Source organism: Enhydra lutris, unplaced genomic scaffold (assembly GCF_002288905.1).
Source record: "Enhydra lutris kenyoni isolate GAN:26980312 unplaced genomic scaffold, ASM228890v2 scaffoldscaffold41, whole genome shotgun sequence".
Classification (NCBI taxonomy): domain Eukaryota; kingdom Metazoa; phylum Chordata; class Mammalia; order Carnivora; family Mustelidae; genus Enhydra; species Enhydra lutris.
The window spans coordinates 13,317,594-13,341,178 of NW_019154125.1; the positions used below are offsets into that span (position 1 = coordinate 13,317,594).

Here is a 23,585-nt window from a genome sequence, read left to right on the forward strand (position 1 = left end):
TCATTGATTTCTGCTCTGATCTTTATGATTTATCTTCTCCTGCTGGGTTTACGCTTTCTTTATTGTTCTTTCTCCAGCTCCTTTAGGTGTAGGGTTAGGTTGTGTATTTGAGACCTTTATTGTTTCTTGAGAAAGGCTTATATTTTCCTCTCAGGGCTGTCTTTGCTGTGCCCCATAGCTTTTGAGCCATTGTGTTTTCATTATCACTTGTTTCCATGAATTTTTTTCAATTCTTCTTGAATTTCCTGGTTGACCCATTCATTCTTTAGAAGGATGCTCTTGTATTTGGGTTCTTTCCAAATTTCCTCCTGTGATTGAGTTCTAGCTTCAGAGCATTGTGGTCTGAAAATATGCAGGGAATGATCCCAATCTTTTGGTACCGGTTGAGACCTGATTTAGGACCGAGGATGTGATCTATTCTGGAGAATGTTTCATGTGCACTAGAGAAGAATGTATATCTTGCTTTGGGATGGAATGTTCTGAGTATATCTGTGATGTCCATGTGGTCCAGTGTGTCATTTAAGGCCTTTATTTCCTTGTCGATCTTTTGCTTGGATGATCAGTCCATTTCAGTGAGGGAGGTGTTAAAGTCCCCTACTATTGTATTATTGTCAATATGTTTCTTTGATTTTTGTTATTAATTGGATTGTATAGTTGGATGCTCCCGTGTTAGGGGCATAGATATTTACAATTGTTCGATCTTCGTAATGGACAGACCCTTTGAGTATGATATAGTGTCCTTCCTCATCTCTTATTATAGTCTTTGGCTAAAATCCAATTGATCTGATATAAGGATTGCCACTCCAGCTTTCTTCTGATGTCCATTAGCATGGTAAATTGTTTTCCACCCCCTCACTTTAACTCTGGAGGGGTCTTTGGGTCTAAAATGAGTTTCTTGTAGACAGCATATTGATGTTTTTTTTTTTTTTTAATGCATTCTGATACCCTGTGTCTTTTGATTGGGGCATTTAGCCCATTTACATTCAGAGTAACTATTGAGAGATAAGAATTTAGTGTCATTGTATTGCCTTTATGGTGACTATTACTGTATATTGTCTCTGTTCCTTTCTGATCTACTACTTTTAGGCTCTCTCTTTGCTTCAAGGACCCCTTTCAATATTTCTTCTAGAGCTGGTTTGGTGTTTACAAATTCTTTTAGTTTTTGTTTGTCCCAGAAGCTTTTTATCTCTCCTTTTATTTTCAATGATAGCCTAGCTGGATATAGTATTCTTGGCTGCATGTCTTTCTCATTTAGTGCTCTGAATATATCATGCCAGTTCTTTCTGGCCTGCCAGGTCTCTGTGGATAAGTCCGTTGCCAATCTAATATTTTCACCATTGTATGTTATAGACTTCTTGTCCCCGGCTGCTTTCAGTATTTTCTCTTTGTTGCTAAGAGTTGTAAATTTTGCCATTAGATGACGGGGTGTGGACCTATTCTTACGGATTTTGAGGGGGTTCTCTGTGCCTCCTGGATTTTGATGCTTGTTCCCTTTGCCATATTAGGGAAATTCTCTACAGTAATTCTCTCCAATATACCTTCTGCTCCCCTCTCTCTTTCTTCTTCTTCTGGAATCCCAATTATTCTAACATTGTTTGGTCTTATGGTGTCACTTATCTCTCGAATTCTCCCCTTGTGGTCCAGTAATTCTTTGTCTCTCTTTTGCTCAGCTTCTTTATTCTCTGTCATTTGGTCTTCTATGTCACTAATTCTCTCTTCTGCCTCATTTATCCTAGCAGTAAGAGCCTCCAGTTTTGATTGCACCTCATTAATAGCTTTTTTTATTTCAACTTGGTTAGATTTTAGTTCTTTTATTTCTCCAGAAAGGGCTTTTATTTATCCAGACAGGGTCTCTCTAATATCTTCCATGCCTTTTTCGAGTCCGGCTAGCACCTTCGGAATCGTCATTCTGAACTCTAGATCTGACATATTACCAATGTCCATATTGATTAGGTCTCTAGCCTTCGGTACTGCCTCTTGTTCTTTTTTTTGTAGTGAGTTTTTCTGCCTTGTCATTTTATCCAGATAAGAATATATGAAGGAGTGAATAAAATACTAAAGGGTTGGCAAAGACCTCAGGAAAATGTGCTGTAACCAAATCAGAAGAGACCCCAAATCATGGGGGTGGGGAAAGAGGGTAAAAAGAAGTTCAGAAAAAAAAAAAAAAAAAAAGAAAAATATAAAAAAGAAAAAAGTTATATTAGACTGGTGAATAGAACAGGGTCACCCACTTAATTTTGAGAGTATTTTGGTCTCTTAGAAGAAACTACCTCCCAAAATTTTAAAGAACAAAAAACATATATAAAGGTAAACATGGTGCAGGGATGGAATATGACTTATAAAGATGAAAATATTTTTTTTAAAAAATGTCTAAAAAAGGAGTTGATAATTTGGTTGGGAGAATAAAGAAAAAGAAAGTGGAGAGAATTTGCTCAGGCTGGAGACTAGAACAAAGACTTGTGCTAGATTTAGGTTATATTTTGATCTATTAGAAGAAGTTGTATCCCAAATTTTTTTAGAAGAAAAAACCCTATGTGGATCCAAAAAATAAAGTTAGATACAATGAAGGATAAAATATGGCTATAATAATGAAGGTTCATAAAACATTTTTTAATGAAAGGTATTGTTAAGATAAACTAGTTTAAAAAACATTAAAAGAGGAAAGAGTAAAAGTTAAAAAAAATTTTAAACAATTTTAGCATAAGAAAAAATAAAGTTAAAAAAAAATTAAGTTTGCAAGACTTAAGAATCATGGGGAGAAAGCTATGAATTCCACACTTTGCTTTCTCCTCCTCTGGAATTCCGCTGTTCTTCTTGGTAAGTGAACTTGGTCTTGGCTGGATTTCTTGCTGATCTTCTGGGGGAGGGGCCTGTTGTAGTGATTCTCAAGTGTCTTTGCCGGTGGCGGAATTGCACCGCCCTTACCACAGGCCAGGCTAAGTAATCTGCTCAGGTTCGCTTTCGGAATTTTTTGTTCCCTGACCGCTTTCTGTAGAGTTGTGGAGGACAGGAATGAAAATGGCGGCCTTCCAAAATTAGCAAGACAGGAAACAACATGTGTTGGAGAGGATGTGGAGAAAGGGGAACCCTCTTACACTGTTGGTGGGAATGCAAGTTGGTGCAGCCACTTTGGGAAACAGTGTGGAATTCCTCAAGAAATTAAAAATTTTATTTATTTATTTGACAGAGATCACAAGTAGGCAGAGAGGCAGGCAGAGAGAGAGGAGGAAGCAGGCTCCCTGCTGAGCAGAGAGCCCAATGTGGAGCTCAATAGGGGGCTCGATCCCAGAACCATGGGATCATGACCTGAGCCTTAGGCAGAGGCTTTAACCCACTGCGCCACCCAGGTGCCCCAGATTGACGTTTTTCAAATAGAAATAGTAGAGCATGAAAAAGTAGCTAATTCAGCACACACCAAAGCAATTATACAAGTACTTTTCCGTGAGATAGACATACTTCCGTAAGTGGCAGAAGGGCTTTATATGTACTCATTTCATCACGCTGAGTACTAAAAAGGTGCATAGTTAGTAGTCGGGATTCAGTAATAATAATTCTTACTATATCATGGATATTCCAAAAAAGATCTGCCTTTTTCTTTTCCACTTTGGGTTGCTTTGGTGTAAAGAAACAATGACTAAAAGTACGGTTTGGCACTACTGTCTTTATGTTTAGGTTTCAGTGATTTTATCATGTGCAAATGTCAACAAGGTGTAAGAGACAAATATCATCTAAGTATTATTATGAAAATCGTGGGCGCCTGGGTGGCTCAGTTGGTGGAGCGACTGCCTTCAGCTCAGGTCATGATCCCGGACTTCCAGGATCGAGTCCCGCATCGGGCTCCTAGCTCCTTGGGGAGTCTGCTTCTTCCCCTGACCTTCTCCTCTCTCATGCTCTCTCTCACTCATTCTCTCTCAAATAAATAAATAAAATCTTAAAAAAAAAAAAAAATCGTTTTGATCTTACTGATCCCTTGATACTGTTTCTAGTCACCTCTAAGGTCTATGGATCACACTTTGAGAATCATTGATACAGAGATTGGTTGGCAAACTTTGTGTAAAGGACCACATCGTAAATATTTTAGGCTTTGCAGGTGATATGGTTTCTATCCATCCTACTCAACTAGCAAGAGAGAAGTGAGTTAATATAAATGAATGGGTGTGGCTATTTCGCAGTAAAACTTCAACTACACAACAAGTAAAAAGCTGGATCTGCCCTGCAGGCCATTGTTTTTTTGCCTATGGTCTAGAATATCTGTCTTTGCATCTTGTTTACTATAATGTGGGCCATCACATCCAGGTTTCAGGCAATAAATCTAGCAGTTTGTTAACATTGAATCTGGAGTCTCTGATTATTGTATCCCTACAGATAATTTTGGCCCAAGTTACCATTATGTTTGCCTTTCCTTTTCTAACTCCTATTGGCTCTATCCCCATACATATTTCCTATATTTCTATCAAAATAAGTGAAAAATTTTCCAGTTGCAATTCCTCCTTGGTTAGATTTTCAACTCCCCTGGGATCTGGGATTTGGAAGTAGAGATGGGTCTGGAAGTAATTAAATAGTAGGGGAGCCAATTGAGAAGGATCAGCTTGTTGATTGGGAACCTCAGGCAAACTGGCACTAATCTTTTCAGATGAGGTAGTAAAGGCTGCTGCTGCTGGCAAGGAAGGCTTGGTGGGATTGGTAGGGACAGCTGTGGCATTTCTAAAACCTTGCCACCTTAATCACCTGATCCACACAGGTATAGGTATCAGCTCTTCTGCCCTAATCTCCCAGAGTTCTGTTTTGCACTGACAGGTCATTCTGCCTTCAGATCAAAGCAGATCAGAGAATCAATTCCAGATTCCTGTCTTTATGCTTTTTTCCCCAAGGATCATATTTGTATCTGTCAGAATTGAATTTAGAAAACAGAATCTCTTTTAAATATTCCAGGATTAAAGGGTTTAATATTAGAATTAGGTCTTCCCAAACTCATAGAAGTTCTGAGGGAGGGATGTGGTAAAGGAGTTGCTGCCAAAGACCTGAAAATCTGTAGGTTCAAAGCCATCTGAAGCACCAGAAGTGGGTAGCTAGTCAGAAACTTGCTACAGTTTCTTGGAGATGTTCACCAGTTGTCTACTGTAACACCAGTGCAGGTAGTTCACTTGGAAACCCCTCATAAATTGAACAGCCCACATAGCTGGTCCTAGCCACTTCTACAGAATGACAAACTCTCTCTTTTCCTTAGCATTCCAGATCTTGTGTATCTTGTGTATCTTTCATTGGCAAACTTGAACTCCGAGCTTACCGGGAAGGGGGTTCTGGTTGACATAGTTTCTAGGCTTCTCTGTCATGCAGGAGAAACACTTGAAAAAGAATGTGGAAATCTTTGAGCAGAAATGATGCTGGGATAATGATATGATCCAGCACACCTCCCTGCTTTCCACCACTTGGTTGGTTGCAAATATGCCAGAAGCAGTATGGAGAGAGCAACTGTGTGGGAGAAGCATCAGCAAGATAGAAATAAAAGTATTAATTGTATCTGTAATGTTAAAGAACTCCCAGAAATCAGTTAGGAAAAGGCAAGGTATTCATTAGAAAAATGGACAGAGTATATGAATAACCAGATCAATGAAAAAATACAAATAGCCAATATGTGAATAGTTTTTAGTCTACCTGGGATTAAGGAAATGCAAAATTAAAGTAAGATACATTTTTTTCCCATATAACTAGGGAAAAATTAAATCAGTAGTATACATTATTTTTAATAGGGGAAGGGGCTTTCTCATACACCTGTGTACAAAGAAAATGAGTGCAGAGAATGTGTGTGTGTCTGTGGTTACAAATCTGCCTACTATACTGTTTATAGCTGTACCTCCAGGAAGTAGTTGATACAGATCTGGGTGAGTATAGGAAGAGCATTTCAGTTTTACAGACTTAATCTTAAAAACGTTTAAAACCCACAGTAAACAATATTTGTTTACTAGGCCCAAATCTAATATAACGATAGGAAATAGTTCAGGCATCATGACAGTCTAGTTTGTATTCAATGCAAATTTTCTAGAAATGTTGGGTATAAAAGAATCTTTTGGCTAGCATACACTAATTTATTAATGGTGGGGTAACCTATCAACCAGAAATGATTTATTTCAGGTTCTCTGTAAGAGTGTGGAAACTTCCAACTGATAACAAATGTATCTGCTTCCTTCAGTTCTAATTTCCAGGCCATTTTGGGATATTAATATAAGACAGGATTGTGTAAGTTTAGATTGCAGGTACCCAGCACACACGTTATCTCCTTACTCCGCAAAGAAAGTGTGGCTGTGGTGCTACAAAAAAACAAAACTTACTTTAGCTGTTACTATTCCATTGCTGGGGTTAATTCCCCCTGATGACAGAGCCATTTGAGGTTGTAGAGTAGTATAAAATACAATGGAATGATGTGGCTAACGGTTCCCTGGAACTTTTTCTAACAGGAGCCTCAATGTGACATACCATATATAATCACAAGAAACCCCTGTCCCCAACACAGTAGGATTATTGTTGTTTGTGTCTTAAGCTCACCTTTGTTTTTGCCACCAAAAGTCTTTTACCCTATGAATCAGTATATACCTAATCATTTAATGTGCTCGTTCTGGGTATTTGGAATGATTGTGTATTTACAAAGGTAATGATCCTGTATTCCAGGGATCAAGCCCCACGTCGGGCTTCCTGCTCAACAGAGAGTCTACTTCTCCCTCTCCCTCTGCTCCTCCCCTGGCTCTTGCTCTCTCTCTGTCTTTGTCTATCACTCTCTCTCAAATAAATAAGTAATCTTTAAATCTAAAAAAAAAATGCAAAGAGACAATGATGTCTGCACATTCTTGTATGCCTAGAACTGTCTTCTCCCCTACCTGCCTCATCCTAGCACAGCAGACACTTGAAGTAAAGGTGTATCAGGCAGCCCAAAGTTACAAGACCCCTAGAAATTACAAATACTGCCCATCTTTGTGCATAACACACACACACACACACACACACACACACACACACACACACACCCATACTCTCTTACAGGATTCTTAGCATCCTTTCTCATGCTGAAATCTCTCCTTTCTTTGTTACTGTGCTCCATATTCTCACCAAAATCCTCATAACAGTCTTTGACAAACCTAAATTTATGTTCTGTCATTCTCTCTAGACAAGATTCTTTAATGACTTTACCTTGTACTGCTGAGAAAATCCAAAATACTTTTTGTTCGTTATCTGGCTTCCCCCCTGCTTCTCTAACTTCATTCCTCACTATGGTCGCCCTGCTTACCTGCCTGAAACCTGGCTTTTTGTTTTTCCTGTAACAACTCACCTATCCTCTAATTGTAGGGATAATTCTTCAAAGTATAACTCTTACTTGCCAAAGGTAGACATTAGGCAGTTGAAGAAAACCTAATACTTAAACCCTGCCTATACCAATTTGAATCCTTAACACTTTATTGTTAGTATGTTGAGTCCGTATTTATATTCTGGTTCCTGAGTAACACCTTGATTTATGTAGCTTGTCAGGTTTCCATCTGCGCTCTAATTTTTACCTTCCATACTCCTCTAGCCCTAAAGGAAGAACTTTGAAAACAAATCTTTTACCTTTTCCTTTCTACTGCCTAAGGGATTAGGTGATTTCCCAATTGAAATCTTTCTGTAAACTAAGAAATCTCAAACTTTGATAGAGGTAATATGTCTCTAACTGCATATTTCATGTTTGGCCATTTAAAACCATCCCTTAGAGGAAAATGGGCAACAAATTGATATGAATTGCTTGATTTTATCAGTAAAGTTGGAAGAATGAATAAAAGAATCACAATTCTTTGTATGATTATCAATTGCTATAATATTAATAGTGTGATAATTTTATATATTACAAAATTACATCAGGAATAAATATAAGCAAACAATTTCAGTATCCGCATTGACTAGAAAATGCCTCTTGATTCCAAGGGGCACCTGGGTGGCTCTGCAGGTTGAGTGTCTGGTTCAGCATTGTACTCCTGATTTCAGTTTGGGTCTTAATGTCAGGCTCATGGGATGCAGCCCTGCATTGGGCTCTGCCCTCAGCACAGTCTGCTTGTCCTTCTCCCTGTGCTTCTTCCCCCACTTTTTTTTTTTCTCTCTTTCAAATAAATTTTATGCTTCCTGATTCCAAAAACATTGAAGTGTAATTTAAAATTGTGTAAGTGGCGCTGGGTGGCTCAGTGGGTTAAGCCTCTGCCTTCGGCTCAGGTCATGATCTCAGGGTCCTGGGATCGAGCCCCGCATCGGGCTCTCTGCTCAGCAGTGAGCCTGCTTCCTCCTCTCTCTGCCTGCCTCTCTGCCTACTTGTGATCTCTCTCTCTGTCAAATAAATAAAATCTTTAAAAAAAAATAAAATTGTGTAAATGCACATTTAAAGCAATCAGTTGACTTAGTCACTAAAATAGTTTAGGAATATTTGCTAACATGGCAGCCTCTTTCCTGTGGTTTAACATATTTATAACTCCTTTGGTGGGATTAATTATCTACTTCATGGGCAAACTTTTTTGATGTAAAAGATTATTAGGTTGCCATTTGCAACGGCGTGGATGGAACTAGAGGGTATTATGCTGAGCGAAATAAATCAGAGAAAGGCAGTTATCATATGATCTCTCTGATATGAGGAATTTGGAGGCAGGGTGGGGGGTTTGGGGGTTAGGGAAGGAAAATATGAAATAAGATGGGATCAGGAGAGAGACAAACCATAAGAGACTCTTAATCTCACAAAACAAACTGAGGGTTGCTGGGGGGAGGGGGTTAGGGAGAGGGTGGTTGCATTATGGACATTGGGGGGGGTATGTGCTATGGTGAGTGCTGTGAAATGTTAAGCCTGATGATTCACAGACCTGTACCCTGGTGCAAATAATACATTATATGTTAATAAGAATTTTTAAAAAAGATTATTAGATTGAAAGATAAAATTAACTTCTATATCAGAAATTACAATACTTACTAACTTGTGTTTGGGCTTTTTCTCCTTGTGTGTCCTCTTCTCTTACCTCTTCTCTTACCTTACCTTAGGGTGTAGCTAGTTTTGAAGGAGGTGAATATGAATGATCAATATGTAGATTTGCTGTGTGAACATTTAGGTTCCCTTTTAGTTTTGTGTTATTTGTTCACTAATTAACAAAATGAACTAAAAGCTATTTAAAAAATTAAGAAGGACTTTTCAATGTATGTGATCCTCGCATATGTGTTTGTTTCCTTCTTTCTCTGTCATGTGCGTTACAGTTCTGGGATTAGCAGAACTGACATTTGAAGCAGAGATCTTGAGAGGCATATTGATTCGTTATATTGAAAACATTCCCAGTGCAGGTAGAAGCAAGTTATCCTGAATTTATCAAATGTAATCATTATAGGCATTTACCATGTTGGTGTCAGTATATAATCTCTGTTAAACTTTCCCTTTCACTTGCTTCCCTTTCCTTAGTAGAAAAAAAGGGTGGAGGATTACATAGAATTATCTCTAACAGTAATTAATTACTGTTTGGTTTAAGGAAGGTATATAGCCTTTCTGATGCCAACTAATTGTGATATTTGGTATATTTATGAATATATATTATTTTTTTAAAAAATTTAATACTGTATGTAATTTTCAAGTCTTGCCATTGAATCTACCAGAGAAGATTCTTCAAGCCTAGTTGCTGAACTTCAAGAAAAGCTTCAGGAAGAAAAAGCAAAGTTTCTAGAACAACTTGAAGAGCAAGAGAAACGAAAGAATGAAGAAATGCAAAACGTTCGAACATCTCTGATTGCTGAACAACAGGTATGTTCCCCAACCCTTGTTTCATTTATTTCAGGTCTAAAGAAGATAAACATAAATTAACAAATATAATTTTTTTGTGTAACTGAGGGCATCTTATATCTTACATGTGATTTTCCTGCATTGACCCTGTCATACTTATTAAATATCCTCAGATTAAAACAATTTTCGGTTCAGATTAGGTTTTTTGTAAAATGAAAGTGCTTCTACTACTTTGCACATGATATTTGAATTTTTCCCCCAAGCTCTCAGATTTTATTACTCTAAATTACATGCTGATCTGTACAAATTTCTTATGCTTTCTATAATTTTTGTCCATGTGACAGCCTACTGGTACATAATTGTGGCCTACTGTTGAATTTTGCTGATTCACTTTATTAATAATATTGAGGAATGGTGAGAAGGTAAAGCTTATATGGGAAACGGGCACAGACCACTAAGGACTAGGTGGCGGCCTTCTTCGGGAGCTGTGTTTCACCTCAGGCACTTGGAGAGAAAATGAAGGAAATCTACAGTTGGATTTGTACTACTGGGTGGGGAGAAAGAGTGGAGAACTGCTAGACATGGGCAGCTGTGGGGACAGTGGATTCCTGCTGTGACAGATCAGGGCAGGGAGAATAATGACCTGCTTTTTTTACCCCGAGGAATGCTTTTCTGAAACAGGTAACATATTGCAGTTGATACACACATTTATTCAATATATGTAGTATTTTCCTTTTCCTGTAGTGGTGTGATTACATTTAGGTCTTTGTAGAATTCAAGAAAAGTATAGAAGTGTAGTTCAAACCCTGTAGGAACTTTCTATTTTAAGCCTTAAGGCTTGGGGAATGAAAGAAGAGCCTGAAAGGGGGAATAAGAAAAAATAACTAGAAAAAGGAAAAGTGTGGCTATGGAAGCCAACAAAATTAAGTGTTCAGGGAGGTGGAGTAGCAACCAGTTTTAAGGAAGAATTACCAATGAAGAGATCATTAATGATGTCTCTGTTTTTAAAAATTCCTTTGTATATGTCTTAGATATATTTTATATATACATCTATGTTTAAAATATATCTTCCATTCACTTTCTCTGTGTGCTCTTTTGTGAGCTAATATGCAAATTTTGATTTGATGGATTAATTGGCTGAAATATGCTGTTATAAATATTTGGGATGAATTAACTGACAAACACTATTATAAATATTTGTTAATTTTCTATACATACATAATATATGGAGAAATGGCTTAACAAAAGAAATGGCTTAGCATCATAAATGTTCAAGGCATCTTCATGTATGCTTTCTGGCTAGAAATGGTATTTAACTCAATCTTTAATGAATTAACTAATTTTGATCTAAAAATGCCATACTAAGTCATCTCCCAGTTTTTAGCATTATTGGCATTATGCATTGATCAAAAGATCATAGATTATTAAATTTGGAATTGGAAATGCTGGGCAGATGGGAAGAATCAATTTAGATCATTTACCATTCAGCTATTGCTTTTAAGTTTAAAGAAGATCTTAATGGAGATCTTATAAATGAAATTGTTAACAATTCAGTCATCTTTATATAAAGAAACTGTGGTTAGAATTGCCAGATGGGCTTATGCGATCTGTGTAGGCACTTTGATATATGCGTTTCACAGTAGGAAAGTTTTTATAAAAAATTAAAGGAGTAACAGATCCGGTTATTATTAAATACATGTGCAGTGGCTATTGCAAATGTCCAGAAAGGAGAAGAAGATGGGATAAAGTCATCTCTATAAAATATTACTGTGGTAATCAAGACTTAGCTGTAAGATAAAAGGAAGATTCCAGAAGCAGTAAGATTATTAAAGAAAAAGTAAAGTGGATAATAGCACTTGTTGTTTTCTTTCTTCCCAATTTTAAAATCATCTGCTAATGCTTTTCCTTTGACAATAGATACGTAGATAATAATGAAAAAATAGAATTCATTTTTAAGGTATTAAATTGGAGCATATCTTAATACGGAACCTCAGGACAACCCAGTCACATTGTTTTTACCACAGTAGGACATTCTTATCAAAAATTAACATCATTTGTGAATTGCACTTTATCTTCTCCACATACAAATGCACCATGCAAAAATATTTGCTAGTTTCTTTAGCCCTAGCTGCTGTGTACATGCAGGTAATTTAAGTAGTTGTCATTCTCTTGTTCCAGACCAATTTTAACACTGTTTTAACAAGAGAGAAAATGAAAAAAGAAAACATAATCAATGATCTTAGTGATAAGTTGAAAAGTACAATGCAACAGCAAGAACGAGATAAAGGTTAGTAATATTTCACAATATATTTTTAATTTATTTTTAAAATTAAAAAATCACATGAAATGTTTTATAATGTTATTTCTACTTGGGGGGGCCTTCAGATTTGATAGAGTCACTATCTGAAGATCGAGCTCGTTTGCTTGAGGAAAAGAAAAAACTTGAAGAAGAAGTCAGTAAGCTGCGTAGTAGCAGTTTTGTTCCTTCAGCATATGTAGCTGCAGCCCCAGAACTTTATGGAGCTTGTGCACCTGAACTCCCAGGTGAAACAGAGAGATCAGCCATGGAAACACAAGACGAAGGAAAAGTTGATTCAGCAATGGAGACAAGCATGATGTCTGTACAGTAAGTACATATGTCTTCAACTGCCTTAAGTAATACATGCTTTTACAGCACTAGTGCACTTCTCTAAGCTGAAAGCACTCAAGATAGGAAATACGTGTAGCACTACTGGTTGCCCACAGCCCTTATATCTGAAAGTTGTGCCATTTAAATTCGTTTAAGCTATAGATTTGAGAAATATTTTAATACTGTTGATTGTGTGTATATGAATCACTTTGACCTGTTATCATACTTTTTATGTGCACCAGACTTTTCATAGGCCTCCCAAGATAATGATCATTGCAGTAGTGTCAGACTATTTTTATTTATAGAACTGTTTAAATTTTGAGGCCCCTTAACTCGAGGAAAAGGCATTACTATAGTAATAAATATATTTATTTTGATGAGTGTGTATTGGGTGGGAGAAGGCAGAGGAGTTTTTTAAAAAGTAAAAATGCAGCTTTCCATTTGGTTTAAAAAAAAAAAAGGAGTAGAAACTGGTTAACTTGAGTCTTGGAAAGATATAAGACTTTAAGACCGTATGTGAAAAATAGAGAAATGAACTAATTCAGAAAGGCAAGGCACAAACCTCTAAAGAACCCATGGTAATTAGAAAATGTAAATGACAGAAATAAGTCAAAATATGTGGAAAGTTAACTGACCTAATGATAAAACCTCAGGGGAAAAAAAAAAAAAGATCCAATTCTACATATGAGAAGCACCTAAAGAAAAATGATAAGGGGAAAAATATATAAGCTATTCAAAGCAATAGTTTTTATAAATTTAAGAAAAAGTTTTCATATTTAGAGAGGGCACAGTTTTACCATAAGCAATTCATTGTTAGCTTGTAGATGCTTGAAAATGTAACTTCTATCAATTGTATATGAATGAAAAATGGATTAAAACTAGAATGAGAGGGGCGCCTGGGTGGCTCAGAGGGTTAAGCTTCTGCCTTCAGCTCAGGTCATGATCTCAGGGTCCTGGGATCGAGCCCCACACCGGGCTCTCTGTTCAGCGGGGAGCCCACTTCTCCCTCTCTCTGCCTGCCTCTTTGCCTACTTGTGATCTCTGTTGATAAATAAATAAAATCTTAAAAAAAAAAAAAAAAACTAGAATGAGAACTTTTCAGAGCCATATTAACAGTAGAATTTCCTCTCAGGGCACAGTGAAGTAAAAAATAATACAGAAACAGTCAAGAAAATTCACTATACACCAGATCACAAAGGAAGTCTCAAAGGTCTAAATATTGATACAATTCCAGCCACTAAACATAAGTGATTGAAAATCATAACAAACATATAAGTTTATACATTTCGAAATCTGAATACCCGTATATTCAACGTAGATATTGATAAGAAAATGGAAATTTAGTTATTTAAATCTAAACAAAAGTATCAAAAAATGAGAGATACTAAGAAGGCGGTAACACTGGAAGAATTACATAATCTCAAGTATCTGTATTAGAAAATGAAATTGATAAAATTTGAGATATGAGACATAAATATCAAGCAAAAAGTAGGTACAAGTAAATATGTGGAATGAATAGAACCATAACTGCAGGTATGGTTTTAAAAATTACACAGAATAAGATAAAAGTTAATCTCATTTGTTAATATAAATGTAAAAAGTCCACAAGACAATTCCAGCATTTCAAATACAATGGAGTATTAAGATGATCATCATGACTCGGTGGAGTATTTCAGGAATGCAATAATTAAAAACTTAGTAAACTATGAATAGAAGTGAACTTTGTTAATCTGAGAGAGTATACATGAAACATAGCAAACATATTCAATGTTGAAACATTTAGAAGCATTTTCCATAATTTTAGGAAGAATGCCAGAATGCCAGCTGTCACCATCACCATTCTGCAAGACAATAAAAAATAAAAATTGGCAAGTAAAGTCTTAACTGTCATGATATCATGATAATATCCTTTTCAAACCACATAGACCTAACAGACTATTAATAGTAAGACTGCATCAGAGTGTGTGTCTTAAATATATCAAAATAGAGCAGTTTGCATCTATTTACCAGCAAAAGCTGATGGGAATGTATATATATATATGTGTGTGTGTGTGTGTTTGTGTGTGTATGAGATCCCAATGAAAATATAAGGAAATGATTTGTTAGTAATGAATTTAACAAAAAATATGCAAGACCCTTGTGGAGAAAGCTGTGGAACTATATGAAAGGTACTAAAAGGCTTGATAGTTGAAGATGATGAAAGTATAGTGTTATAAAGATACTGTTTTTTCATCAAATTTATTCAGTTATTTATGCCCATTTAAAATTTCAGCAGGATAAGTAGGTAAAATTTGATATTGGATGTTAAAATTCATACAGAAAAATAAATGTGCAAAAAAACAGTTGATAACTTTCAAAAATATCAGCGAGTAGGAATTTATCCTGCTGGATGTTAAGATGCAGTCTTAAGCTATATAGATGATAATTCTATATATTGTTGATAAAGTCACAGGTAAACAGATTACTAGATTTGGTTGTCTTGAGTAAACCCATGGATGTATGGAAATTGATGGCATTTTAAATGAGTTTGGAAGAAACATGAGACATTGGAGTAATAACTGGTTGCTTATTGGTGGAGGATAACCTATATTTTATGTTATATACCAAAAAATACTACAGATGTATTAAAGACTGAAGATTTTTTTTAACATAGTAGCATTTCTTAAAGTAGACTGCTTTGAATGTGGAGTAGGGAAGCATAAGGAAAAGACTAGTAAGTGTTACATTAAACTTTCTCTCTTCCTTTCTCTTATACACACACAGAAATTTTTTAATTTGATGGATATATCTGGTTCCTTGGTTGTGGTGGTGGTATCATAGTGTATGCATATGTCTAGACCCATCAAGATGTGTATATGAAATGTATGTGCAGATTTTTGCATATCAATTATTAGACCTCAATGAAACTAAGAAAAAGAAAATTGAAGCTAGGGATAGTAATGCCAATTTGGTTCTTTTCTAATTGGCTTGTTAAATATGCTGGATTTCTACTTATTTCAACCAACTTTAGGAGTTTCCCTTTAATTTTCTGTTTGTGTTTCTAAAGTTATTTTAAATAACTTTAAATGCTTATTTTAGAAAAATTAAAAATGGTAGTTTAACAGTCATTCTTCAGATTCCTTCTCTAAATAAGCAGTATCAGAACTAGCATTAAACTCCTTAGGAATTAAAATCTTAGAACCCTTCCAAGTCCTACTGAATGAGAAACTCCACATCAAATTCAGTTCTAATACTTAAGAAAATATCTCATAACTGTAGATTCAGATATTCTCAACAAAATACTAATAGTCCAACAATACATGTAGGGGATTCTTATTGGGTTTATCCCAGGAATGCAATATTGGCCGAATATTTAAAAATTAGTTTATGTAATATACCTATCAATATCAATAAAGAGATACTTTATTTAAACACTCAGTAAAGCAGGAACTGAAGAGAACTTCCTTAACTTAATAAAAAGCATCTTAACCACAAGTAAGATCATACTCAGTGATGAAAGAATGAATGCTTTTCCCCTAAAAATTAAGAAGAAAAAGATCCGTTCTTCTATAAAGGGCACTCGGGCAATGAAAAGAAATTATAGTCATCCATTCCATATTGGAAAGGAAAAAATAAAACTATCTTTATTTGTATCTATAACATGTTCTTGTTATTGACAATCCCAAGAATTTCACTAAAAGTCTAAATACTTAATAAGTTTAACAAAAGAAGTTCAAGACTTATACACTGAAGGTTATAAAATATTGTTTAACAAAATTGGAGACCTAAAAATATCCCATGTTCGTTGATTAGAAGACTTAATCTTGGAGCACCTAGCTTGCTCAGTCTTTAGAGCATACTATTCTTGTTCTTGGGGTTGTAAGTTCAAGCCCTACACCGGGTGTAGAGATTACTTAAAAATGAAATCTTAAAAAGGTTGGGGGGGGGACTTAATCTTGTTGAGGTAGCAGTACTCTTGTGATGTGCAGATTCAGCACAATATTTGCTATTGAAGTACGCCTTTTTTGCAGAAGTGGACAGTGGGTCCTAAAATTCATATGGAAATGCAGTGAACTCAAAATAACCAAAACAATATGCAAAGAAGAATGAAGGTGGAAATGTACACATCCTTATTACAAAAATTAATACGAAGCTAGGGCAATCAAGACGGTGGTGGTAGCCTCATCTATATCTGTGTGTTTGTATATGTGAATGTATATGTTTATAAATCATTGAAAGTCCAGAAGTAAGCCCTCATAGTCAGTTGAACCCATACATTATGGTCACAGCTGCCAAGACAACAATTCAATGGAGAAATAATAGCCTTTTTAAAAAATGGTGCTGGGACAGTTGGATATCCACATGAAAAGAGTGAAATTAGATCTTTTATTTACTTTACAAGACAGATTAACAAAGTGGATCATGGACTTAAATGTAAAAGCTAAAATTATGAGTCTTTGTGACCTTATGTTAGGCAAAGCTTCTTCCTACAAGAATTAACATTTAGAAGATAGAATTCCTGCCTCAGTCACGTTGCTTAAAATGTAATCTGTGAATTACATATGCAAAAGAACTTAAAACATTAAATTATAATACTACATTACCGCTAATACCAGACCTACAAAGAACCATAAGAGATTACTGTGTACAACTATTCCCAACAAATTGGACAATCTAGAAGATGTGGATACGTTCCTAGAAACATACAACCAAACAAGACTGAATCATGAAGAAAGAGAAGATCTCAACAGGCCAGTTAATAGTTAAGGAGATTGAATCTGTAATCAAAAACCTCCCAGCAAAGAAAAGTCCAGGACCAGATGGCTTCTCTGGTGAATTCTGTCAAACATTTTTTTGAAGGAGAACTAATACCAAACTTCCTGAAACTCTTATAAAACGTGGAAGAGGAAAGAACTCCACTGAACTCATTATATGAAGCCAGCATTACCCTGATACCAAAACCTGACAAGGGAAGGACAAGAAAAATCCAGAGCAATATTCCTAATGAACAGATGCAGAAATTGTCAGCAAAATATTACTAAACTGAATTCAACAGTACATTACAAGGAGCACACAGGGCACCTGGGTGACTCAGTCAGTTAAGTGTCTGCCTTCATCTCAGGTCAGGATCCCAGGGTCCCAGGATCGAGTCCCTCATCGGGCTCCCTGCTCAACTGGGAGTCTGCTTCTCCCTCAGCCCTTCATCCCACTCATGATCTCTTACTCGCTCTCTCTCTCAAATAAATAAATAAAATAGTAAGAGAAGGATCCATCGTGATCAAGTGGGATTTATTCCAGGTATACAAGGGTAGCTCAATATCTGCAAATTAGTGTGATATATACCACATTAACAAAACAAAGGATGACAATCCTTTAATCATTGCAATATATGAAAGAAAAAATGCATTTGACAAAATTTCCAGCATCCCTTCATGATAAAAACTCTTAACAAAGTTAGGTGTATAAAGTGAATGTACCTCAGCATAATAAAGGCCATATATGAGAAACCCAGATCATATGAAAAATCCACTTACTAGTGCAAAGCTGAAAGTTTTTAAGATCAGGAATAAGACATAGATGCCCACTCTCACCACTGGAAGTCATAGCCAGAGCAATTAGGCAAGAAAAGAAAATTTTAAAAACCCCAAACAGGCAAAGAAGAATGAAATTTTCTTTTTGCAGATGATATGACATATGTAGAAAACCCTAAAGACCACCAAAAATTGTTAGAACTAATCATAAATTCAGTAAAGTTGCAGGAATGAACTCAGTAGTGTTTTTATATGCTAACAGTGAACTAACAGAGATTTGAGGAAACAGTCCCATTTACAATTGCATCAAAAAGAATAAAATACCTAGGAATAAATTTAACCAAGGAGGTGAAAGATTTGTACATTGAAAACTAAAACAAATTGGTGAAATTGAAGAAGACACAAAAATAAATGGAAAGGTATCGTGTTCTTAGATTGCAAGATTAATACTGTTCAAAATGTCTATTAACCAAAGCAGTCTGCAGATTTCATGCAATCCCTATCAAAATTCCAGTGGCATTTCTCACAGAAATAGAAAAATGCAATCCTAAAATTCATGTGAAACTACAAAACACCGAGTAGCCTAAGCGATCTTGAGTAAGAGGAACAAAGCTGGAGACCTCACACTTCCTGATTTCAAACTGTCTTAAATTGCTATGGTAATCAGACAGGTGGCATAAACACGTGGCTCAGTGGAACAGAATGGAGATCCCAGAAATAAATCCCCACATATTAGGCAACTAAAATTTAACAAGGTAGCCAAGAAAACTAATGGGGAGAGGACAATGTCTTCAATAAATTGTGCTGGGAAAACTGGATAGCCACATACAAAAGAATGAAATTGGATCCCTGTGTTAACATCATACACAAAAATCACCTCAAAATGGATTAAATACTTGAACATAACCTGAAACCGTAAAATTCATGGAAAAAAATATAGGAGGTGAGCTCCTTGACATTGGCCTTGGCATTGATATTCGGCTTTTTCACTGGAAGCAAAGGCAAAGGCAACAAAGATAAATAGGTGGTGCCTCATCAAATTAAAAAGCTTCTATACATCAACAAAATGAAAAGGCCAGCCATGGGTGGGAGTAGATATTTACAAATCATTTATCTGATAAATTGTCAGTGTCTGAAATACGTAATGAATTCATAAAACTCAATAGCAAAGAAACAAACCAGTTAAAAAGTGGGCAAAAAACAGATGTTTTTTCAAAGATGACATATAGATGGCCATCACGTATGTGAAAAGTTCCTCAGTGTCACTAATCATCAAGGAAATACAAATCAAAACCACAGGATAACAGTTACCTCATATCTATCAGGATGTCTGTTATTACAATCAATAGATAACAAATGCTGGCAAGGATGTGGAGAAGAAGGAGCCCTCATGTACCATTTGTGAGAATGTAAACGGGCACAGCCACTATAGAAAACAGTATGGAGGTTCCTCAAGAAATTAAATGTAGAACCACCATATGATCCAGCAGTCTCATCTCTGGTTATATACATGCACAGGAAATGAAGTCATTATCTCAAAGAGATTCTTGTACTCCCATGTTCATTGCAGCGTTATTCACAGTAGCCAACATATGGAAGCATCCTAAGTATTCCTTGGTAGAAGAATAGATAAAATGGTGAATAAAAATATATAATGGATTATTATTCAGTCATAAGAAAGAAGGAAGTTCTGCCCTTTGCAACAGTGTGGAGGAAACTGGAGGCCATTATGCTCAGTGAAATAAGCCAGGCAGAGAAAGACAAATACTACATAGTATCCCTCATATGAAGAATCTTTAACTAATAAATCAGACTGGTAGAGTAGAAAAGTGGTTGCCAGGAAGTGGGAGGAAAAGGTGCAACATTCAGTTGTAAGATGAATAAGACCTGAGGATATGTAGATATATATATATATATATATATATATATATATATATATATATATACATACATACATACATGTATACAGTATGTGTTGTGTATTTGAAATGTGATAGGAGAGTAGAATTTCAGTGTTGTCCCTGCCTTGCAAAAAAGGTAAGTGATGGAGGTGTTAGTTAACTCAGTGGAGGATCTGCTTTCACAGTCATCATGTTTTATACTTTGAATGTCTCACAATTTTATTTCCCAATAATAGTAGAAATAAAAATACAAGCCTACACCCTGTTACATTTTTTTGTAATTTTTGAGTATTTAGTGTGATGGGCAGATTCACACATGGCACATTTATAGCCATTTAGTAATACTTCTGAAGTCTATTGATATTTGGTTTATTTTTTATAAAATAAAACTTTAAGTTCTATAGCTTACTCAAGGATGTGTAGCATTTTGGTTTGTTTCTAGTTTTAATGGTGAAGCCACCCAAGAAGTACCACTTGATTGGTAACATAGATTAACCCCACAAATAGGAAGAAGAGTGGGGAGAAAAAAAACTTAAAATTTAGAAGACCTTATCTCTAGAAAAATGCATGCACAAAGTTTTGCTTATAATTTCAAACAGTTTATAGACCTAGGTTCAAGACCTGGTACAAAGAATATATACCATTGAAATGTATCCTTATTTAAATAGGCTGCTTTTGAAAATTTAGTACAAACCTTTAAATTTTTTAAGTGCTCTGTATTAATAGTTAAAATTAGTATAAAATTTCCAAATCTTATTGGAAAATGTAAAGTTCAGAATTTTAAACAACTTAAACTAAAATAAATCATTCTCTTTTAGAGAAAATATTCATATGCTATCTGAAGAAAAACAGAGAATAATGCTGTTAGAACGAGTAAGTAAATTGCTTTCTTGAAATATAATGTTTGCTATGTTCACTCTGGAGATGCAGTTACATAAACCTTGTATTGAAAACATACACAGTTGTTTTTAAGTTTATAAGTTAATCTTGTTTTTAATGGTTACTTTAATGGTTAACGTTTTGAGAAATCCTGTCATTTTTGTTTTTTTTTTAATCCAACTGGCTAAATGTTTGGCAGTAGTATTTTAGTCCTTTCCTTTTCATTTCTTCCCAATAATTGAAGTCTCTATCAGTAAGAAAGATTGGTGTTCTTTATAAAATGAATATATGGAATAATGGTTTTATTCAGTAACAGTTCAAAATGTACAGAACATTATAATTATGAACTTAAGTATTTCAAAGCAAGGTAAATATTTTCTAGAATTGGGCAAAAATAGAATATGAAGAAGAAAAGGGATTTTTAAGAGATTAATTGAACAAGAAAAAATTGGCAGTAGTGGTTTCCTCCCAGTTGTACTACCAGGTTATATGTAATTTTGATTCAAAGTTAACATATCTTTGTTCATAGACCACTTTTCATTCCGTAGGCTTTTAAGATTTTCTACATTTTTTTTATTAAAGGATTGTGTGATCACCTTTGCCAGAATCAGGTGGGGTGTGGGTTACAACTACAGAATCCTTCTCTTTTGCCATACCTATTCCTATCCCTGTCTCATATCTATTCCTTACAGAGTCTTTGGGGATAGAGCTCAGCTACTTACTGCATATTTACAAGTGTCACAAGTAATTCTAATGCATGTTAAATTCTGAGAACTCTAGGCCTAGGTAAATGTACCTAAAATTATTCTAACTCTCTCTTAAGCCTGTAAATAATTAAAACAGTTGGAAAAGACCCATAAAAAAGAATATCCTAATTTTTCATAGTAGATCAGAACATTAATGTGAAGATTCAGGAAATTTTGACAATTACTAAGATTCAATTTGAGAAGGTACAGGGGATTAAACCACAAGGGTCTTTTTTTTTCTCCTGCAGACATTACAGTTGAAAGAAGAAGAAAACAAGCGGTTAAATCAAAGACTGGTAAGTTATTTTTCTTGCCAAATAGATATTAACATTTCAAAATGTTTTGCATTATCTTTCACTATAAATACCATCAGAGATGTGTATGGCTTGATTAATTTATTTCTAGTAGTTTCATTGGGCCATGTGGGTCATTAATGAATTGATTCTCAGAGTGATGACCTTGTTTCAGAGTTACTATATGTGGCCATAGAACTGACCAAGTGGACTACCTTACTAATATAATGTTAAAATCAATCAATAAAATCAAGGCAGTTTTCTGATTAAAAGCTATGATCACTTAGGATTTCATAATTATGTGTATTTATAACATCAAGTTACGATTCTTAAGTCCATAACAAAGTTAGAGGTACTCTTCATAGGCCTTTTGAAAATTAACATGTTCACATGGAAGTGTGAATAATTAATACATTGTATCCCTTCACCTTTTTTTCTTTTTTTTTCCTCTCTTTTTTTTAATTTAACTTGAGCTGTTTGACCTTGACACCTTACATGAGAGACTATATGGTCTTGAATTAATCTTGGCTCTGCTGTCACCTGCAGACTTAACCAGTTACTTGAACAGTTATACAGTTGATCTTACATGTTTTAATAAAGCAATTACTTAATTTTTCAAGTTCTAATAATTGTAATTTACAACAAAATAGGAATAATCTAAGGCCTGTGTTCAATATTTTTGAAAACTTTTAAGGTACTGATTAGAATTGAGCTTTTTAAAAATTGTGTCTTATGGGGAAACATCTGCTTTCTTTCATATGCCTTTCTTCCCCAACTCAAACAGTGTAAATCACATCTTAATTCTACAGTCATTGGTCATATAGTCAGTTAGTCTGTAGTCATTCTAGTCAATTATTAATTTATCACCAAGATAATCTTAAGGCTATTTACTATTTTTCTAAGTAGAGGAAACTGTTGTTCACAAAGACTAAGAAGAATTGCCTATCCCAGACATCATTCAATATGCTGTTTTATGCAGTATTTCCAGTAGAATATAAGCTGTGTCTGGCAAGGATTATAATCAATTTTCTGTGTTCTTAGCACCTAGACTAGTAACTGGTACACAGTTGATACTTGGGAAGTGTTTATGAATGAAAGCTTTTTGCCCTTCAGATTCAAAGAGTACCCCACTCCCACCCAAAGATGTAACTTAGTGTAAAGCATACTTTCATACCAGTTTACAGCTGTTTTCACACAGTGTTTTCTTAATCTAAACCCTCATTTATTTTATAATAAATATATGAAAAACTTAAAAATCAAAATAAAATTGAATATGGTCTGGAAAATGGACAATCAAACTTGTCTTCACTGGCAGCATATAGACCATTTCAATGATTCTGATAATAAGTTACTACACTTTTAGGCCTTTCTATTTACTATTTGTTGTTCGTTTTATTTTGTTTCCAAATGCTAATGAGACCCTGCATCATTCCAGATAATGTTCAGAGGGCAATGGAAGAAATTCTGAGCATCAGAATTAGACTTACTAAACAAAGAGAAATTCATTTATCTGTCCTTGATTTGTACAACTGTGTAATGGACCCACTCTGCTTGGGAAATATAGGCATCATTGCCATCCTTTCAGGCCCCAAGACCATGGGACACATGTCCCATGTATCGTGTGATGGTATAAATAATGGATTAAAGCCTGTTCGAAGAGCAAGCCGTCCCAGCTGAGCTAAGGCAGCACTACATCAGCTAGCATGTCCCATTCCATTGTGCTCATCAGGAGAGGAAATGGAGGACAGTCACAACTCTCATTATTTAGCCCTTGCTGGGAATAGTGGGTTTTTAAACTGAAGTTCTCAGAAGTTGCCTTGCAGGTAAGTGAGGGACTTTACCAATTCTCAGGACTTTATTCTCC

The 23,585-nt window shown here is 35.3% G+C and overlaps 1 protein-coding gene across 4 annotated transcripts in view; it reads left to right on the top strand.

Annotated features, from left to right (window-relative positions):
- LOC111155388 (RB1 inducible coiled-coil 1) overlaps nucleotides 1–23,585 on the top strand; it is a 92,897-nt gene that overhangs the window by 61,189 nt on the left and 8,123 nt on the right. For 2 of the 4 annotated variants that reach the window (XM_022515537.1, XM_022515538.1), the window contains exons 16-20: nucleotides 9,619–9,784; nucleotides 11,942–12,050; nucleotides 12,149–12,389; nucleotides 20,622–20,676; nucleotides 21,677–21,724. In XM_022515537.1, coding sequence (XP_022371245.1) covers nucleotides 9,619–9,784; nucleotides 11,942–12,050; nucleotides 12,149–12,389; nucleotides 20,622–20,676; nucleotides 21,677–21,724 — 619 coding nt within the window. The remainder of the gene's footprint in view (nucleotides 1–9,618; nucleotides 9,785–11,941; nucleotides 12,051–12,148; nucleotides 12,390–20,621; nucleotides 20,677–21,676; nucleotides 21,725–23,585) is intronic. The other 2 variants (XM_022515539.1, XM_022515540.1) reach the window with 2 other exon arrangements.